This window comes from Etheostoma cragini, chromosome 20 (genome assembly GCF_013103735.1).
Source record: "Etheostoma cragini isolate CJK2018 chromosome 20, CSU_Ecrag_1.0, whole genome shotgun sequence".
NCBI classification, from domain to species: domain Eukaryota; kingdom Metazoa; phylum Chordata; class Actinopteri; order Perciformes; family Percidae; genus Etheostoma; species Etheostoma cragini.
This window is the reverse complement of record NC_048426.1, coordinates 16,577,644-16,596,791: the sequence shown is the minus strand read 5'-3', so window position 1 is coordinate 16,596,791 and position 19,148 is coordinate 16,577,644. Positions and strand designations below refer to the sequence as shown.

Sequence of the window (19,148 nt, the reverse complement as noted above, 5' to 3'; positions counted from 1 at the left end):
TTTAAGTTACTTCCGCAGTGGTTGCACTTTTCCGAACCGGATGCTCTGTCCATCAATATATATACGGTCTATGGTTGAAACACAGTTATCCAGTCTGGATATCATGTCCGTATGCATGTGTCTCTTTAGGGCTAAAGCTAAAGATACAGATCAGGACTTTATGATGTGTGTCTGCCTGTTCAAAGGATTGAAATGTGAGAATGTCATTTTAAGGAAGAATGCATCCAATAAGTCAACATCAAAGAATAGCAGGGGATTTTCTTTTGAAGTACATTGGCTCAATGCCAAAGTGCAACAACTAATTTCTTAATTCAAATGAATGACTATAGTGTACTGATTCTATGGATCCTATGATCAACCTTCTGGCTAATGTATTCCAGTTGGACTTGTTTTTTTTGGTGCTTTTAAGATATACAATACAATACATACATGTACTACTTATAGCCGTATATTAGACCACATCCACAAGCCTAGCTGGAGTTTTTACCTCAAAAGGCACACAGAAGACAAGCGTGATTACAGTCCTTTGCAGTGGGTGTACCTTTTCTCTGTGGTGTATGATGTAATTTTAAATGTATATTTCAAGCACAGTAACAACACATTGTACTGCATAATTGAGAGATATGTTGAGTAGGGGACAAATATATAACCTTGAAACCTTGATTGGTGGAAAATGCAGAAACATAACATGGATGGTAAGAAGCACAATTACATTTCAAAAAATGTTTTAACTGAAGTAAAAATGTCTTCCTGGGCCAAAGGAATAGGAAACAATAACTTCTATTCATTTTAATAAAATACAGGCAGTGGTTGAATAGGTTTAGTGATTGGTAAGTTGAATGACAGTAATAAAAAAGATAACTATTAATTTTAATTAAATAATAGTTATCTTTTTATTTCTGTGAAATGAGAGATTTGCTTGCTTTTTGGGTTTCATGTTATTGTAAAAAAATAAATAATCGGCTGTTCAGCTGAGCCAGCAGGCAATTTTAAGGAATCCCTTTCAGCTGTGTAAAGATATGAAGGTTATTTTTTCGGTATTTAGACCTACATAACACACAATGGAATAATAATTTGATGATTGAAAAATTGATGAGAAAAAGTATTTTTTGTTGCAGCCCATATTGTAAAGAACCATGCCATTGTTTTAACTGACCCTATACAAGGGACACTGCTAACACTAACTACAATAGTTTGTATGAAATCCCAACCTAACCCAGAGTTATCAAAATATCGCTTACCCATGAAAGCCATGATCAACTGGGGTTTAAATTTTATTTGAGGAGAGAATGTTGGATGCATTACAATAAGCAGCCCAACTTGCCTGTTTGTGCACGGGCCAGAGACATGTTTAATACAGACAGTGTATAAACAAAGCTTGGCAAAAAAATCAGGGTACCCCCCGGGTCCTCCAACTTAAAGTCAAGGCTTTTTAAGACCTTTTTTTGAAATACCATTTTAAATGAAATTCATTGCCAACTTTATACCGAGTCCGACAGAAGTATGAGGGGAAAATGCCAAATCTGTATATCTTTTAAACTGTATAAAATAATTATGTACAAGAAGGCTAATTGAATTTAAAACATTTTTTTTAAATGTTCAATTTTATTTTATACAATTTATAAAAATATAAGACATATTACACTGCACGGGTGTTAAAGACTTTTTCAATGTTTTTAAAACCCCGTGGGAACCTTAAACATTGCCTATGATATACGAATGGCATACCAATGTTTGGGAGAAACGCAATGAATGGACATGTAATTGGTACAAAGTCAGACATCATATATGTTTGACTGTAGACAAATAACATACTAAATAGTAGGTAATTGGTTCTAATGATGAATGAATGATGAACGTAGGTACACTTTTTTTATTAATATGTCCCAGAGTCTGTACTAAAATAAAATAAAAGCCTATCAAAAAACAAAACACCGTGGCTTCTTCCGGATGCCTTTACCTTGGTGTGCTCTGGCGATGACGTCATAGTCTCAGCCTGTGTTTCTTCCTCCCATCACACTGAAATGCAGCTGCGCCATTCCTCCTTTGTCCATTGAAGAGAGCAAGGCGATCTGCAACGGAAAAACACCGGGTCTTTGCAGCTTTATCATTTCTTGCGCCACAGTCAGAAATAACGTTAGCTACTTAATTGGAGTTTAGTTTAAGGTGAAGCTAACGAACATAGCAAGGCTTCATTCGTTATTCTGGCCGTGCTAGTACGGTTATGAGCAATCCTGAGTCCGCCATAGAGTCAAGCCCACAGAAGAAAATCAAAATGGAAGACACTAAATACCTGCCGGAGCTCCTGGCTGAAAAAGACAGCTTGGACTCGTCTTTCACGCACGCCATGAAACTTATTTCTGCAGGTAACGTTTTTGTGATTGCTATCTTATTGAGGCTAACACAGACCAGCTAACGGTATGGCACGAGGCCTAGTTTTTTTTTTTTTTTTTTATACAGCGGCCGGTACAGGCCTGAACAATGGTGTAGCTAATAAACACGTGGTTGTTAGCGATGTGGGCCAAACCCTCTTGTTAAAAATGCAACAGATTCACAAGGCGGCCAATTTATTCGACAGAATGAATAACGTTTCATATATTAGTGTGATATATTTTTTCTTGGTTAATCGCACATTTAAATCATATTAAAGTCTCATAGTTAACGGAATAGCTTCATTTCACATCGACTCATTTTTTGGAAGGCCCTTTGTTTATTATGGTTCACACAGTGCACAAATGCAATTAAAATAATGACTACAGCACTAAATATTATGGCGGGTAATGGCAAAAGTTCATGTTTTTTCTATAAAAGTAATATGGAGCTTAAAATTTCACTGGTCGGCAGGCCAATTTTTGGAAAATGCATAATCAGTTGTATCGCTAATCGGCCATTGCATCTGTGAATGAAGCATTTTTTGAAAAAAATGTCTCGTCTGCAGAAATCGACAGGATTCAAAAAGGTGACACCAAGAAAGAGCCAGAGAAGGAAACGTATCTGGACCTTTTTGCTACAAAGAACCTTAAACTGAAAGAGCGGGTACTAATTCCTACCAAGCAGTATCCTCGGGTAAGTGTTTCCTTTCCTTTTTTTTTTTTTTCTGATTTAGTGTCTGCAGGGGGGTTTGTCACCATCGCAGATCAGTCAACTGAGTGTGCTGTGTGTAGAGAATGAACCTAGTGGGACTTCAATTAAAGTACATTTTATATCTGTGTTTTTTTTCCTCTATGGGGTTAAATATGTAAAATGGTAGCCATTACTCTCCCTGGATGCTGGGCCTTAAAACGTTAACAGAATTTGCAGAAGGCTGTGGTCAGGTCAGACTAATCCTATCTGATTGAAGCAACCATTTTCTCCATCTTTGCTGTCCCAGAATTAGTCGGTGCCCTACTAAGCTCGTTTCTGCATGAATGGTTTTGCAACACTCTACAATTGCAGCTTGTGAAAAGGGGTCTACGGAAGCTACTGTGGAGGCGAAGGGCATTGTACTGGATTTGACTGCAAAAACTTGATTTCATGTTGGAGCAGAATATTTGACCTGCCATTATATTAATCTGCTTCTCTTCAGTTATGGTAGCACAACATGATAAAATGCTGCAATTGCACCCAACAGGTCAACTTTGTTGGTAAGCTTTTGGGACCTCAAGGCAGCACAATCAAGAGGCTCCAGGAAGAGACGGGTGCAAAGATTTCAGTCCTGGGTAAAGGTTCCATGAGAGACAAGAATAAGGTATTTGTAGAGTGTTTAAGGGATATTACCTGGTATTTCTGATGGCTTGTATGTTAACCATACTTTGCATATCATATGTTCATCAGGAGGAAGAGCTGAGGAAAGGTGGTGAGGCCAAATATGCACACCTTGCCATGGAGCTGCATGTCTTCATTGAGGTGATGGCACCCATACCAGAAGTCTATATGCGCATGGCTCATGCCATGGAGGAGGTCAAGAAGTTCCTTATCCCAGTATGTACCCAAGACAACCGCTTGCATCCCAGTTACAGAAACATTCTGTGTACAAAAATTTGCGTTCCAGATATGCAAGCAGTTTTGTTTCTTGCGACTCCCAGGGAATGTCATGTAATTGACTGTTGACTCGTTCGTAGGAACCTGGTGAGCACGACCCGTACATGGATCCTCATTTCCTGAATGGATCCCAGGATGGTTCAGGCAGAGGACGTGGTGGGCACCTAGGAAGGGGCAGAGGTGGACCACCAGGTGCTGGAGGACCAAGGTTGGTTGGTGTTTCATAATTACAATAATACTAACTTCTACCCCAGCACATTGTAGTATCATCTGACAACACAGACACCCTGTTTTTTGTGTAGGGCTATTACTCTTTAGTTGCTTGTTGACTGGTTTCTAGTATACGTTCTATGGCTGATCACATTTTGACAACCTAACTTTCCACAGGGGACGAGGGATGCCTCGTGGGGCTCCCAGAGGAGCAATGCGTGGTGGCGGTCCACGTGGAGGATTAGGCCGGGGTAATGGTCCTAGAGGTGCACCATCTGGTAGGGGTGGGCCACCTTCTGCTCCTAATAGAGGAGGCTCATCTTCCCGCTCTAGACCCCCTGCAGCAGGGGCTCAAAGGATGCTCCCCTCTTCAGCCATGTCTCACCAGCAACACCAGGGTCCTCCCTCAGCATCACAGCCCAAGTCTGATGGCTATGAAGACTATGTAAGTTGCTTATGTCCTTTTGCGGAAATGATTGTAACTTGTAACTTGTTTGACATTCTCTAACAATTAATTTTGTTTCTAGTCTCAGTATGAAGAATCCTATGCAGAGCCTTCCTATGAGGGATATGAAAATTACTATAATCAGCAATCGGCACCTGCGTAAGTCAAATGTATCTCCCTGTTGAATCTGACTGTGAATTGGGGAGTACTGTATTAATACTTTTATACTGACCACAGGGATACTGAATATTATGATTACGGACATGGAGAGGCCCAGGAAACGGCATACGAGCCTTATGGTAAGATTTTTAAATACGCTTCCATTTTGTTCACTGTAAATGTCACTTGTGGAAGGCTAATTGAACCTCCTATCCATTTCTGATGTTGTGTTCCTCTGTTTCCTTTTTTGTCTTTGTAGCTCAAGATGATTGGGACAACTCATGGTCCAACTCCGGGGCTGGAGGCAAGGCCCCCGGCGCAGCCAGGCAGTCAAAGGGATCGTATAGAGAGCATCCATATGGACGATACTGAACGGCTACTGGTAGAGAGTTGCTGTGGCAACTGTCTCCGATTGTAACTCACTTTTTTTCAAAAGTAATTTCCCTTTCGTTTGTTCCCTTTTTTATGGTTTATTTTTGTTTTTTAAACTCGGTAGAGACGTTTTGTTTGTATCATAGTGCCAGGGGAGAAACATTAAGAAAAGGTTTTTCGTTGTTGACCTGTTTCCGTTTAATGTTTTCAGTTGCGTAGTTGGCAGGTCCCAGTGACTTAAACCTAACAAAGGAACAAGAATAACATTTTAGTGATATATGATGGTTATTATTATTTCAGTTAATTGTTACTGAACTAAATGTGATGTGGCAATAAATTCTTCTCACATAGGCTGCATTTTAAAAGTCCTTCATGACTGGACAACAATTATTCATAAGACCTCAATGTAACTTCACTATAACTAGAATAGATTTAGTTGCAAACTCAAACACAGCCATGAGCCGTTTTGATTAATAATAAAAAAACTAAGTCTTATCAAATATTTGTTTATACTACAAAACAAATCTAGTCTTGTGTGAAGTTATAGAATCTCCTAAAATACTATTGAACTCAATTTGACACAGAAAAGTGCTTCTATTTTTGCCACAGTTACAATTGGTATATATGATTTGTCCAACTATTACTTGCAAAATCAACGCTGATGATCGACTAATTCTTGTAAAGCTTGAAGGATTAACAATCCTTACAGTGTGTGAGGAAGGTTGCAGCCAACTCAATATTTTGTACATAACCTTAGGACAACTGTGTATGCTTTAAGCCGTGCCGTCTCAAAAATGCATAATGCTTGTGTACCTTTGGCTAAATAGGATACTAAATATATCCCAAAATGTTTTTCTGCAGTGCGTGTTTCAATAAAGTTTCTAGTTTCTTTTTAATCAATCTAAACATGGTATTTTGCCTTTGTTGTACCAAAGGAACGCCTTCAGTTTGTGAAAGTGGTCCTCAGTGGTTTCTCAACAACGCTGAATAAGCTGTATGTATACACGTCAGCCTGAAAAAAAACAAACAAATACTGTTTTGACACTGAACTTATCCTCTTCGTCTGTTTTCAAAACTTATCTAAATGACACTTGTAATGTCACCTTCAAAAAAAATAAAGCTCATCATTCCTTGAGGTAATGTACTGCCAAATACATGTTTGATTTGAGGATGATATATAGTGCTTGAACATGTATTGTCATTAACCTTAGTTAGTGTTATCTATTCAAGCTCTCGAGAGCAATGTATCTTCGGCTGAATTTCAACAGTATTTCAAATCAAGCTTGCAGGGATCTTACTTGACTTTGATGCAAAGTCATGCTGGCTGGTTTTTATAAAAGAAAAAAATCGCAGAAGAGAGGATTCTAAAAGCCTAAAGATCGCCACAAGAAGGTAAAACTAACCCCAACACTCATTTGTTAGATTTTTGTTTTTCTGTGTAAAACATCAAGTAATGCAAGTCATCCAAAACATGTCCAAAACATTGAAGTACAAAATTATGCTATCTGTAGTTATTTCCGAGCAAAATAAGCCGTACAAAACAATCAGAAATGGTTGTGATGCAACTCTTGCTCAAATAAAGCCAATAATGGTCCATTCATTTCACTCGATACTTACAAAGTTCCATCTTAATGTCTATCCTAATTTCTATAGAATTTTAATGAAAATTAGTTTTTGCACTCAAAGCGTTAAAACAGCCCATTGGTGGACAAAAACCTCTTAGCTTGAGTTGCATGATACTATACTTTTAGCATAAAGTTAGTTTTGCATGTGTGTGTTATCCACTGTGTGCGTGTAGGCACTGGGGTGTCCAAGGTCTCATTTCTCTTTCTCTTCTTAGGTTGTCGGCAAACTGTAGGTGCAGTTGACACATTGAACTCCAGTTAACCAGGCTTTTAAGGTCAGTTCAAAAGATTCTGCAAATTAGTGTTAGCTTTGAATTTTGCAGTAAAGCTTATTCAAATGTGTCTTTTCTTTAACAGGTCCATTCAAAGTCCCTGGAAAGAGTAGAGGCCTCGCAGTGTCTGACTGCTTCTGTCAAGTACTAATCCTTCTAGGGATTTGTCTGGATTAAAGAACAGGGAGCTTTCTCCATCACTACTGAGAATGCTCTACTGAAATGTTGCTTTAGCAAAGAACTTTTTTACTTTTTAAGAGGATGTGCTGTGATCACTGGTCATATGGAATTTTTGTATTGTCCAGTTTAACAATGTTTTTTTATACTAGACATTTTAACTGCCTTTTTATTGGGGGGGGGGGGGGGGAAAACTTGAAAATGAAGTGTTTTTTTTAAATTAAATTGTGTTTTTGTTTCTACATGTGTTTGGGATAGTTCATTATATGTAGGGCAATGTTACTTTTCCAATAAGTAAAAGGATGAATTAAATTACATTAAATACATGCATCTTGCTGGACAGTCATAGCTTATTTCAATCAACTTTTCTCTGGTATACTCAATCTGTCACTTTTCACATGCAGCTAGTGAGCGTTACCATAGAAAAATTCTGGTAGTCCAGTTTTTGACTATATTTACACTTGAAGGCCCATTACAGCAGGCTACATCTAACTAACCGATCCACACAGCTCTATGTGATAAAAGAGGTATTTGGGACAACAGACCTTGTTTTACACTACAAACTTTACTTTTTCCGGAGGACACCCATGCATGCATACACAGCTTCCAAATTCTCGCCGACATGTGAGCTTACTGAGGAAAAAGTCAGTAAATAAACAAAGAATGAACTGCTCAATCAGTGCACGGTTGCACCAAACCAACTCTCTGATACACTCCATGCAGCATTGTATACATAAAGTCTACAGTTGCAGCAGCCCCAACTTAATATAAAGGTGTAACGTTGAGTATCGTATTGTATCATCCAAAACAAATTGTTTTTCATTTGTTGTTGCGGCCATTGGCGTCTGTTAGAATTTCGGCGGAATGTCCCTTTAAATGACTCTCCTCCCACAGGTCGTTTACATATCCGCGCCCCCATCCATCCAGCGGCTAGTTTCACATCAACAATGACTGTCTTCGCTGATTTCAATGGAAAACACGCCAATATTTCAATAAATATTATGAAAATGTATTTCGTTTAACTTGTTATCTATGCAACAGAGCAGCGTCTAACACAGACAACAGAGACTGCCACTGGTAAGCTTATGTCTTGTAGTCTAGCTTGTTTGGTTGGTTGGAAGCTAGCTAGCTAGCCAGAGACACTGTTAGCTTAGGCCTCAATCTTTGTATTTAATGAAGCATGGTCCTGGCAAACAGATCGGTGTTCATCGCTCATCGTACAGGTCCACGTTGTTTTCGTCCTCTGCGTCATGTCTCGAACCGAAACGGCTCTCATGAGATAGCTAGTTGACCAAGGAAGAGAGCAAATTAGGTTGCTACTCAGCTAGTTGCAGTGCAGCTTCCGCAAAACTTGCACCATAATCAAAAGATGCTATGCAACTAGTGCAAACTTGTTCAACGATACCGTCAGTGGTTTGCGAGGTCTTTTTGGCTTTGCGCGTGCTATTATTGATCATAAAACCCTAAACCTTGGCAACATGTATGTATAATATTTGTTATGACTCCTTGCACCACTCCTTTCATTTAATCTCAGTGACTAATCTAAAACAACATAAAACTATAACTTTATTTCTTAACTGTGTATTGCTGTGCCAGTGAATAGTATCCTATGAGATACATATCACATACTGATTTAAATCCTTTACACCCATTAGTCAATAAATATGATTACATATTTGTTGGATGTTCTTGATCAGCCTTCTCAGTCAGTGTGTCTGACCGGTCATGTGTAAACAGGTACAAATCAAGGCGAGAACTCAGAAAACTAGACTCCTAGCTGGGAGAAGTGAGCCGTGGGTGTGTCTGTGATGGCTGGTGGAAGGAGAGGGGCGAACCGTACCACATACTGCAGACCTCCACTAAGCAGTGAACCAGGCTCTGTCAGCAATGGCAACCACTCGGCCAGCTCCCCGGTCACAGGCGTGCGATCTCGTGCAAGGTAAGCTCTGATCTACTGCTGCCAAACACACTGTGAGAGACAAGATATGGACATTGCAGCCTGAGAGTCTAATCCAAGCTTCAGTAGTGCATTATGTGTCTTATTCCAGCTGTCTCATATTATAATCCTAATAACAAGGCATTGTTTTGTCTGCAGGAATGGTTCGGGAACATGTATGTCCAGCCCCCCACTGGCCGCGCAGACGGTGGTTCCTCTGAAGCACTGTAAGATCCCAGAGTTATCTATGGATCGCAACGTGCTGTTTGAGCTCCATCTTTTCTTCTGCCACCTCATCGCCCTCTTTGTCCATTACATCAACATCTACAAGACTGTGTGGTGGTACCCCCCATCACACCCTCCCTCCCACACTTCACTGGTGCGTACTCTGTGGTCAGCTATTCAATGATCATCATGTTTATTATGGTTATCAGGCATTAGTTTTAGCAGTTGTTTTGTCCGACACTGATTACTATATCGCTATTGTTTTTGAATTTGCATATCTTGCTGGTAGCTTGAACTGGTACTTCCAGGTTGTGCTTATTTATGTTGACAAAATAATTGTAAGTGGGAGCAATAATCCTGAATCACTGTTATTATTTGCAGAACTTTCATCTTATTGATTATAACATGCTGGTGTTCACAGTCATCATACTGGCAAGGAGGTTAATTGCAGCAATTGTAAAAGAGGTAAGAATTCTAGTAATTGCTTCTAGCTTTTTAGAATTAAGCTTTTGTCCCTTACGTGTTTCTGTACATTAAAATATGAAACAACATAAGTCATGTTACTCTGTATTTGACGCGAGGATCCAAAGCAAAGCATTTCAGCTACTACGGATACTATACTTTCTATGCTTTGTTTCTCTGTCACATCTATTGTGTTTCTGTGTTGAATAAAGGTGTGATGGCAAAATTGTATTAATGCATATGCCAATTCATTCTCCCTCCTCTCTTCTCCAGGCATCACAGAGTGGGAAACTATCCTTCCCTCATTCAATATTTCTAGTGATGGCTCGGTTTGCTGTGCTGACGCTGACAGGCTGGAGCCTGTGCCGTTCCCTCATTTACCTCTTCAGAAGCTACTCTGTCCTCAGCCTGCTCTTCCTCTGCTACCCGTTAGTATCCACAGGGAAAATAAGAGCAGGCTGTATTCATAGCATCTACCTGCACTGCAGTGTTGATGCAGGGCTCACAGTATTGTAACAGTTAATCATAGTGTTTTTTTTCTGCAGATTCGGGATGTATATTCCATTCTTCCGGCTGAGCTGTGATTTCCGGCGGGCAGGTCCACTTTCCCCCATCGCCAGCATCGGCTCCAAGGAGGTGGGCAGTATGGGCCGGGGCAGGGACTACTTGACTGTGCTGAAGGAGACGTGGAAGCAGCACACCAGCCAGCTGTACGGCGTCCAGGCCATGCCGACTCACGCCTGCTGCCTCTCCCCGGATCTCATCCGCAAGGAAGTGGAGTACCTGAAGATGGACTTTAACTGGAGGATGAAGGAGGTGCTTGTCAGCTCGATGCTCAGTGCCTACTATGTGGCCTTTGTACCCGTCTGGTTCGTCAAGGTAAGAAACCGTGTTAATTGTAGCTTTTCAACATGTAATATGACTTAACATTTCAAATTTTTCCGCCTGTATATTTTCCCTTTAGAGCACACAGTATGTGGACAAGCGTTGGTCTTGTGAGCTGTTCATCCTGGTGTCAGTCAGTACGTCAGTGATCCTCATGAGGCACTTGTTGCCACCTCGATACTGTGACCTGCTTCATAAAGCTGCAGCTCACCTGGGCTGCTGGCAGAAAGTAGACCCCTCGCTCTGCTCCAATGTTCTTCAGCACATGTATGTAGTCCTAGTGGTTTATTACAAGGCTTCAGATCCATTTGGACTAATTTAATTCACATCCTAATTTCACTCTGCTGTCTCTCTTTGCACAGATGGACGGAAGAGTACATGTGGCCACAGGGAGTCCTGGTTAAACATAATAAGAACGTCTACAAGGCCATGGGTCACTACAATGTTGCAATTCCATCAGATGTGTCCCATTATCGCTTCTATGTGAGTATTCTGAAATGAACAGGTCCTGTCTAACAACACTAGATGCCAGAGATTACTGGAATTGCCTGTTTTGTAAAATATTTGCGGCATTTTAAAAACGCAGCAAGTTGCATGTACTTTATCTGATGACTGCACCCTTTCCCTTTTCCTCCCCTTAGTTCTTTTTCAACAAGCCTTTACGAATATTGAACATACTCATCATCCTGGAAGGTGCCATGATATTCTACCAGCTCTACTCATTGATATGTTCAGAAAAGTGGCATCAGACGATATCACTGGCTCTGATTCTTTTCAGCAACTACTACGCCTTCTTCAAGCTTCTCAGAGACAGAATAGTCCTCGGAAAGGCATATTCGTACTCAAACAGCCTGTCAGACCAAAAAGTCAGTTAGACTTGAGTTATTATCACTTAAGATCAACACAAACATGCCGGAGAGCTCTGTATTTTTTCTACAAACTGCATTTTGTGTCACGTTTTTGTTCTGATCTGCCATAATAAAATAAATATTTTTGTATTACTTTGAAGGTTTGCTTTAGTTTTATTTGGTTCAAAAATGTGTTTTCCATTCTGACCACAAAAGGTCTATTAAAAAAATGACTGATATTTTCCCATCTATTTAGTATTGATATGGATCAAAGAAAAGCTGTAAGGATTCTAATCTTTTCTATCACTATAACTAAATTAATTCAAGTAGCTTGAGTTGTTCTCTTAAACAAATGCAGTTGCTCAAATTAAGTCCACAAATAGTTTAAGTTGGATTGGTGATATTCAAACACCAAAATTCAAATTTGAACATTCCCTTATGTTGCAGTTGGCTATTGCAACATTAGTTATACTCACACATTAATACTTCACTATATATTCGACTGTTAATAAAAGATGGAAAACGTTGGCGTCACCATGTGGCCTGTTTCTGGTAGCATCATATTACTGTATTGTGATATCAAACCTCCCACGCTGTAATAGAAGGCTATTTGCATCATCAGCTGATCAGTGTACAGCAGTACCCAGCATGCTGTGTGCACCTGTCACAAAGTAAACAGTGATAACCTGCTGGGGTTAACTGTCTGGCACACACAGCGAGGCGGACTGGCCCTTTAAGACGCATAAAGACAACAGCCCCGCACGAGCTGAGCGCATCGATTAATGCCGCGCTTTACATCAGTGTTGGCACCAGGGCTGCACGAAGAATTCACCAACATTGCGCCATAAAGGTTAATTTATATTAAGTGTACGTAAACGTTTTTAAATGGCGGGAGGAGAAACGTGACTTTGTGCTCAGCCGGTTTGCTCTGTGGTGCGTAATTGATTCGGTAAGTCGTAACGTTTTTGTCTTTCGCTCGTAGACGATCTGGTTACGCGTCTTCTCTCACAGTGAATTGCACTATATGGTGTAGAAAACAGCTGGCTCCATATCGTTCTCGAAGCAGATTTTGTACAGGGTTAATATAATCTAAATAAAGAAGCATTTCAGCGTATAAAGTTGCCATTGTGTATTACTGTAGTGGCCATCTTTGGTTACATTAAACGGAGGCTGACGCAGTGTGTCAAGGAGATAACAGCTACAGTGATTCCATCCCATTGTAATGGGATAAAGGGTTATTTAGTCCCAGTGCCGAGAGCACAATGCCGTTAATGCACTGACTTGGTCTTTTGATACAACCACTCTACTGCAATAGTTTGAAGGTACTAATATCTCTAATATATGTAAACAACAAACAAGAGGCAAATGCAATCCAATACATGTCTTGTATATCAACTTTTTTAATTGATGGGTGAAATATTTGGATTTATTGCAGGCCATTCTATTTAAAAATGTCACATCACACTGTAAGATGCCTTTTCGGGTCACTCATCTCAACTGTGTAAAGAGATGGGTTAAACTCCACTATCTTACAATAGGGAAGTCTCAATAAGAATGCAGTATATTGATTTTCTCCTTCAGCCATGTGTCTGAAAGCTGTGTACATTAGGTCCATTTGTATAATGTATAGTAGGCCTACTGTACCATTATACATTATGCTCCTAATTGGGACTCATGCAACCTGTCTCTGCATTTTATTGTTCATAGTAAAAGATCAAAACAAAGCCTACTGGAGTGTAGCTTGGTTGGATTTGTTGATTTTTTTGTCTAGCTGGTTGGTTGGAAAGTGTTTTCAAAACCGTAACTTCACACATAATCTTTAAGGTCTTTTCACTCACTGAAGCACCGCTTTCTACTGTTTCACTCCCTCTTTTTACACAAGGGAAGCATCATGAATAAAACAATTCTTTCATTTCAAACTTGAATCTAATGCAACCCCACTGAGGCCGGTAGGTCAGTGGTGTACTGACTGACTGATTTGTCTGTGACACATATATTGTTGTGATAACTTGTGTAAATGCGGTTTAATAATTTAACTAATGTAAGCATCACAAAATGCTTTTGTGTGTGTGTGTGTGTGTGTGTGTGTGTGTGTGTGTGTGTGTGCGCAGAGGGGGAGAATCTGGAGCTCCAGCACTCCTTTTAGCACAGTCAGAATCCTCCAGAGAGTCCCCAAGGAGGGGAAGGCTGCTGCTTTTGAACTTCCTCCCTGTGTTGCTTCAGGGAGTCTTATACACCAGCCAAGCAGTGTCCCCACCTCCATCTTACCCCAGAGAGGTGCACTTAAAAAAATAAAACAAAATAATAATAATAATAATGGAAGACAAGCGCAAGAAGCGGAGCCCGAAGGTGTCTCTTCCACAGCCCCCTCCTCCCCCAATCAACCCCCGCAAACTCGCCGTCCTGCCTGCCAGCAAAAGTGCCACCTTCTCTCTTGGCCTGCCACAGCCCCCCTCGCCCAAGAACAGAGGCAAGTGCAAGAGATCTATCGGAGCGCCAGGACAGCCCAAAGAGGTGTTTACAGTCGTCGTACCTCCACCAAAGACCACCAGGTTTGTGTCTTACATATCAGGAAAATCCTCCAGAAAACACCAACTACCGCAAAGGTTATTTGCATTGTTTTATCCTATCATCTTATTTATTTTCAAATAATGTAACTGGCTTCGTTTGATAATGTCAGTTCACATACAGTGTGCAGTATCTTTACACAACTACACCTAAATACTGTATATAGTGTAGTAGAAAGAGTGTATTTCCTCTTATTTATTTTTTTATTTATTAATTTATTTGACAGGGACAGTGTACATTAATTAACATTGCTGTAAATGCACCAGAATTAGCCAAAAGGCTATTTTTCATCCGTTGTCCCTGGACAGATCTTAAAATTGTCACCCTAAAAAACAACAACAATATGAAAATTACAGTCAACAACACAAAAATAAAAAAGTAGTATAACAGATAAAACTCTTTACATCCCGTTGATAAATACAGTATAGAAATATAATACAGACATTAGAGAAAATAGAAAATAAAAAAAAAAATAAAAAAAATTACTACACATAAACACAATAAAAAAAACAAACAAGAAGGTGCCTCAGAATTAGACACACTAGACTCACCACCAAATTCAAAGTCGTGAAGGGGCCAAGTGGCGGGGTCTTCTCTGTCCTTCATCCAGGGATACAATACAATCACCAACCTGGAAAGGAGAGGGAGGAGGCGCACACACACAACACACAGCAAAAATACAAATCCAGATGAGGCAATTTAAGTTTGGACTGTCTTCTTTTTTTAAATGTCAACAAGTGCAACAACAGATGATCGTGATGTTTGTTTTTCCTCAGGCCCCACAAGGAGAAGCCCAGGGCCCCCCAGCCTGCAGGGCCCAGTAAAGTAGTCCAGTCTTCCCCCCTGCAGCACTCCTTTCTCACAGATGTCTCAGATGTGAGAGAGATGGAGGGAGGCCTCCTCAATCTCCTCAACGACTTCCACTCAGGCAAACTACAGGCTTTTGGTAAGATAACCTCGATTTAGAGAGGCCTCCAGGGGAATATTGTGTTACGTTCTGCAAATAAAGCCAGCGGAAAAGTGTCTTTGTAACACAAAGAAGACTGAAATCAAATAGTTGTCGTGCTATTTGTACACATCTGGTGCCATGGAAATATTTATGACTTGCTGTAATCCTCCTGCAATCAGATGACACATTTTGCCCTTACAAAAGTTACACCTGTCTGGTTCAACTCATCTGTTTTCTAGGTAAGGTGTGCTCCTTTGAGCAACTGGAGCATGTGCGGGAGATGCAGGAGAAGTTGGCACGACTGCACTTTAGCCTCGACAGCCACGTGGAGGAACTATCAGAGGACCAGAGGAAGTGTGCCTCCGACCACAACCTGGAGCACCTGCTCTGTAACGTAAGCACCAACCACAGCAGCAAAAGGTCATGCTCATCCGTGTTGTTTCTTCAGAGATGGATGGGTAGAGGTTAGCTCCTTGGTGCAGCGGCCGCAGGTTCGGCTCCGACTCTCAGCCTTTTAATGCATGTTGTTCCTCTTCTCTCTCTCTCCCTTATGTCTTCAGCTGTCCTGTTAATTAAGGCCCTAAAAATGCCCCAAAAATATTTAACAATAAGTAACAGTAACAATAACAATAAAACCGTCCATTAGGTGGATTCTTTGTTTTTGATTAATATACATCAGTAAACCTCTTTGGTTAAACTCTAGGTCCATTTCTTAATGCACTTTGATGGATGGTCAGCCGTTAATGAACATCAAGGAATTTTACAGCTGAGACTTTACAACTCTCGCCAAAGTCAAACTATTTATTTACCCTTTAAACCAATACAGTATAAAAAAAGGAGAGAATCAAATGATTAGGTCATGGGAGCACTCCAGTTTAGTTATTAACTGCCCACAACGTGTCTATTTCTATTTAAGGAATCTTTCATCAGGGGAATAGTGAAACACTGCAAAGGGCTTTAATATTTGTTCTTTCCAAGTGCCCCAAGGATCAAGACAGTAAGGCATTTCTCACATGTATGCAGTGTAAACGAGTCAGGCCCGTGACACAGTATGTGTATACTATACGTGTGTATTTAGCTGTGAGCCTTCTAATGAAGCAGATATGCTGGTCTAAGATGAGATTAGTCATATAGCAGTATTTAAATGTTAAATATTGTCCAGCACAAACAGTGATGTGCAGTCCAAGAATGCCTTGAGTTTCTATTGTTAGCATGTTGTGCGGCTCCTAGTTACCGACACCTGTGGCTGGTTATTCTCACTCAGGGGAAGTTGCAGGGCTATGTGTGAGGGAGGTGAGAAAAAAAGCCTTGAGCTCATGTTACAGATACTGCTGCCAGGAATACTTGCTAGCTGTAGCAGCGGTGGGTAATTGTGTCTCAGAGCAGATGGGCTGTGAAGTGACTTTCCTTTGTGTCCATAAGAAGGGAAGTTGACTAGTTTGCTTTTGTAAACAAGGTAGTCAGATGATTGGAGTTGAATTCAAATAGTGACCCGACTTATACCGGCTGTTATGTAATATCATCCGTTATTAGAACCCTGTACTACAATATCATGTTCTTTTTTCAATATACCTCTTACCCTTTTGTTCATTTGTTCCTACAGCTGGAGGAGCTCAGCACCTCAATGTATCCTTTCCTAACTAAATGGCTATTTTATTTATGTGAATCCCCCAGCATTCCGCAGACATCGGATTTAAATAGTTTTCAGATCAAACTCTGTCTGTGTGAATTCTTAACGTGTCCGTGTCCAGACAAAAGCTCCACTTGGCTGAGAACCAGGACCTGCCCAAGACATCTGGTCCCTGACAAAGCGAGGTGTGGAGGACGGCGACCAAACACTCATCTTCTCCCAACATCTAACCAGACCAGGTTGCCATGGCATTGATCCAGCTGCCTTAGTAACAGAACGGAAAGATCTAGAGGAAGAGGAGGAGGAGCTATTTTTCCATTTGGTCGTTGTAGCAGAGGGAACATAGTGACTCAAAGCAGCAGCCTGAGCATAAAATGAACACTAAAAACCATAAAGCCCTCATTTATGGCACAAGAAATGATCAGAAGGTTTAGATAAAATACATTGTGTCTACGTTATCAGCATGTTCTTGGTATCGACTAACTTGGCTCCAGTTACTAGTTACATCATTGGCCACAAATAATTAAATCCAGGTGTAATCTTTGGTTCTCTATTTGTGTTTTCAATTTTCATCACAAAAAGCCAATTTCATGACAGTTTAAGAAGTTGGGCTGATTTCAAAGTATTGCATCGTTTCCGAAAGTATGTATATCTGTTAGCAAATTTGAGCCATAATTAAGTAGCAAACATGTTTGGTCCTTGTCGACAACACCACTGTGGTTAGCTTAGAATTCTAAAGGGGAGTTTTCACTTTTGCTATTATTGTGAATAAGCATTTTTATAGTTTTGCTTTTAAAGTTTAAAACTGGAAAGCAGACGGGATGTAGTAAAAGTTGGTAGTTGGTAAATCTTTTGATATAACTTCATTTGATGTGAGAAGTTACAAAATGTATGTTTGATGAACTTTCAAGTACAATGTTTTTTTTTTGCCAATGTGCAGTCCAGCTACTGTATTTGTTGACACTAATGGGATATCTGTGGCAGTGCTTTATTAGTGTTGTTTTTAAGCTTTGTTTTTGTGGATGATGGCTGACCCAGTAGCAGCATCCCTCCCAGCACAAGCGAGTCAACCTAACTACTGAAATGCTTTAAAAATCACCTACTGTAACATGGAAGTCACAGGGAGTCTTATACGACAAGACCTTCACTTGTCTCTCATGATAATGTGCTGGACAGCCCGTTTGCAGAGTAATGCAGCTGGCATGAATCTTTACAGTACAACTTAAAAGTGGCAGCTACTTTTATAGTGTAAATGTTTAGGGGGTAAGATTCTGATGCGCATTGTATTTAATTCCAAACTTGGTAGCGGACCTTTGCCATAATATTTTATCCCTGACAAGCAAGTTGATAATGTGATTATGTTTTTCAATCTGAAACTTCAAAGCATGTCAAATCATTGGTGCATTTGGTTATTAAAAATGTAATAGACTTTTTTAAATTGCTTTCTAAGCCTACCTCTGTTTTAAAGGCATGGTGCGGATAGCCTCTAATGTCACATATTACATTTCTAACATCAGAAATCCTCTTCAGTCAGCAATTTTCTGTTATTTTCCACATTAAGAGCATTATATATATAAAATGGGCACAGTCAAAACAACATAAGACCTGTTCAGTGTGTATTCAGTCCCTAGTCATTAATTAAAGTAAATTATGTAACTTAAAAAGCATAGAATGTGTGTTTCTTGGATCAAATGTAACTTAAAGGTGCTCTAAGCAATGTCACATGTTTTTTTTAGGCTACAATTTTTTTTATCACATACAGCAAACATGTTCTCGCTATCCGCGAGAACACACTGTAAAAACTCTGTAGACAGCCCAGGCTCTACAAACGGCAACAAAAACAATCTGTTCTAACCTGCACCACGAAACACACACACACCGTGTTCCAGCGTTGCAGTCAATAACCGACAAGAAGGAGTTGGGGGTGGGGGGTTTGTGTACGGAAGGGAGGGGGAGGGGGCTGGACGAGGAGGAGAGAGGGACGAGTTTGTCTCATTTGATTTGAAAATACCTCGAACATCAACAAGAAGTGCGTCACCAAACATTGCTTAGAGCACCTTTAAGCAATGTGGTCAAAGCCCGTCAAAATCCTTTTTCCAACACAATCAACATTTGAATGAAGCACCTGGAAGTTGTTTTTACAGAAATAAAACACTTTATTTATATATCAATCTGTCTTTGCTCTTGTTCACAAACAACTTCAATATAATTTAACAATAGATGCGTTAAAAGGCTACTTGAAGACTGGCACTATACTGGGACAGAATCAGATCCGGGCCTTTACAAATTCCTTTTCCTTTCACACTGTCCCCATTCAGGAGAATTGGTTCCAACCAAACCTTGATCTCGGCATCAGTGTAATTTT

At 40.1% G+C, this 19,148-nt stretch overlaps 3 protein-coding genes across 5 annotated transcripts; all 3 read left to right on the top strand.

Annotated features, from left to right (window-relative positions):
• The first annotated feature begins 2,002 nt into the window (after window positions 1-2,002).
• LOC117935789 (KH domain-containing, RNA-binding, signal transduction-associated protein 1-like) lies at window positions 2,003-7,491 on the top strand. Of its 2 annotated transcripts, XR_004654820.1 has the most exons (11): window positions 2,003-2,366; window positions 2,939-3,066; window positions 3,611-3,727; window positions 3,814-3,960; window positions 4,101-4,228; window positions 4,408-4,675; window positions 4,758-4,834; window positions 4,913-4,974; window positions 5,094-5,269; window positions 7,047-7,106; window positions 7,189-7,491. XR_004654820.1 is itself a non-coding variant. In XM_034858284.1 (9 exons), the coding sequence occupies exons 1-9, from the start codon at window positions 2,225-2,227 to the stop codon at window positions 5,204-5,206; spliced, it is 1,182 nt and encodes a 393-aa protein (XP_034714175.1). In that variant the 5' UTR covers window positions 2,003-2,224; the 3' UTR covers window positions 5,207-6,321. The 2 variants fall into 2 exon arrangements, 1 of the variants encoding a protein (XP_034714175.1); XM_034858284.1 differs by lacking the exons at window positions 7,047-7,106; window positions 7,189-7,491 and having other exon boundaries at window positions 5,094-6,321.
• Window positions 7,492-8,166: 675 nt separating this feature from the next.
• tmem39b (transmembrane protein 39B) lies at window positions 8,167-11,796 on the top strand. Its single transcript, XM_034858959.1, has 9 exons — window positions 8,167-8,357; window positions 9,018-9,219; window positions 9,376-9,595; window positions 9,823-9,906; window positions 10,177-10,331; window positions 10,449-10,782; window positions 10,868-11,055; window positions 11,151-11,271; window positions 11,430-11,796. The coding sequence occupies exons 2-9, from the start codon at window positions 9,089-9,091 to the stop codon at window positions 11,661-11,663; spliced, it is 1,467 nt and encodes a 488-aa protein (XP_034714850.1). The 5' UTR covers window positions 8,167-8,357; window positions 9,018-9,088; the 3' UTR covers window positions 11,664-11,796.
• A 531-nt stretch (window positions 11,797-12,327) lies between these two features.
• On the top strand, window positions 12,328-18,181 carry ccdc28b (coiled-coil domain containing 28B). Of its 2 annotated transcripts, none has more exons than XM_034858011.1 (6): window positions 12,328-12,585; window positions 13,748-14,188; window positions 14,981-15,150; window positions 15,393-15,547; window positions 16,757-16,779; window positions 16,905-18,181. In XM_034858011.1, exons 2-6 carry the CDS (start codon window positions 13,953-13,955, stop codon window positions 16,957-16,959), a joined length of 639 nt encoding a protein of 212 aa, XP_034713902.1. In that variant the 5' UTR covers window positions 12,328-12,585; window positions 13,748-13,952; the 3' UTR covers window positions 16,960-18,181. The 2 variants fall into 2 exon arrangements, with proteins under 2 accessions (XP_034713902.1, XP_034713903.1); XM_034858012.1 differs by having other exon boundaries at window positions 12,340-12,585; window positions 13,792-14,188.
• The last annotated feature ends 967 nt before the right edge of the window (window positions 18,182-19,148 follow it).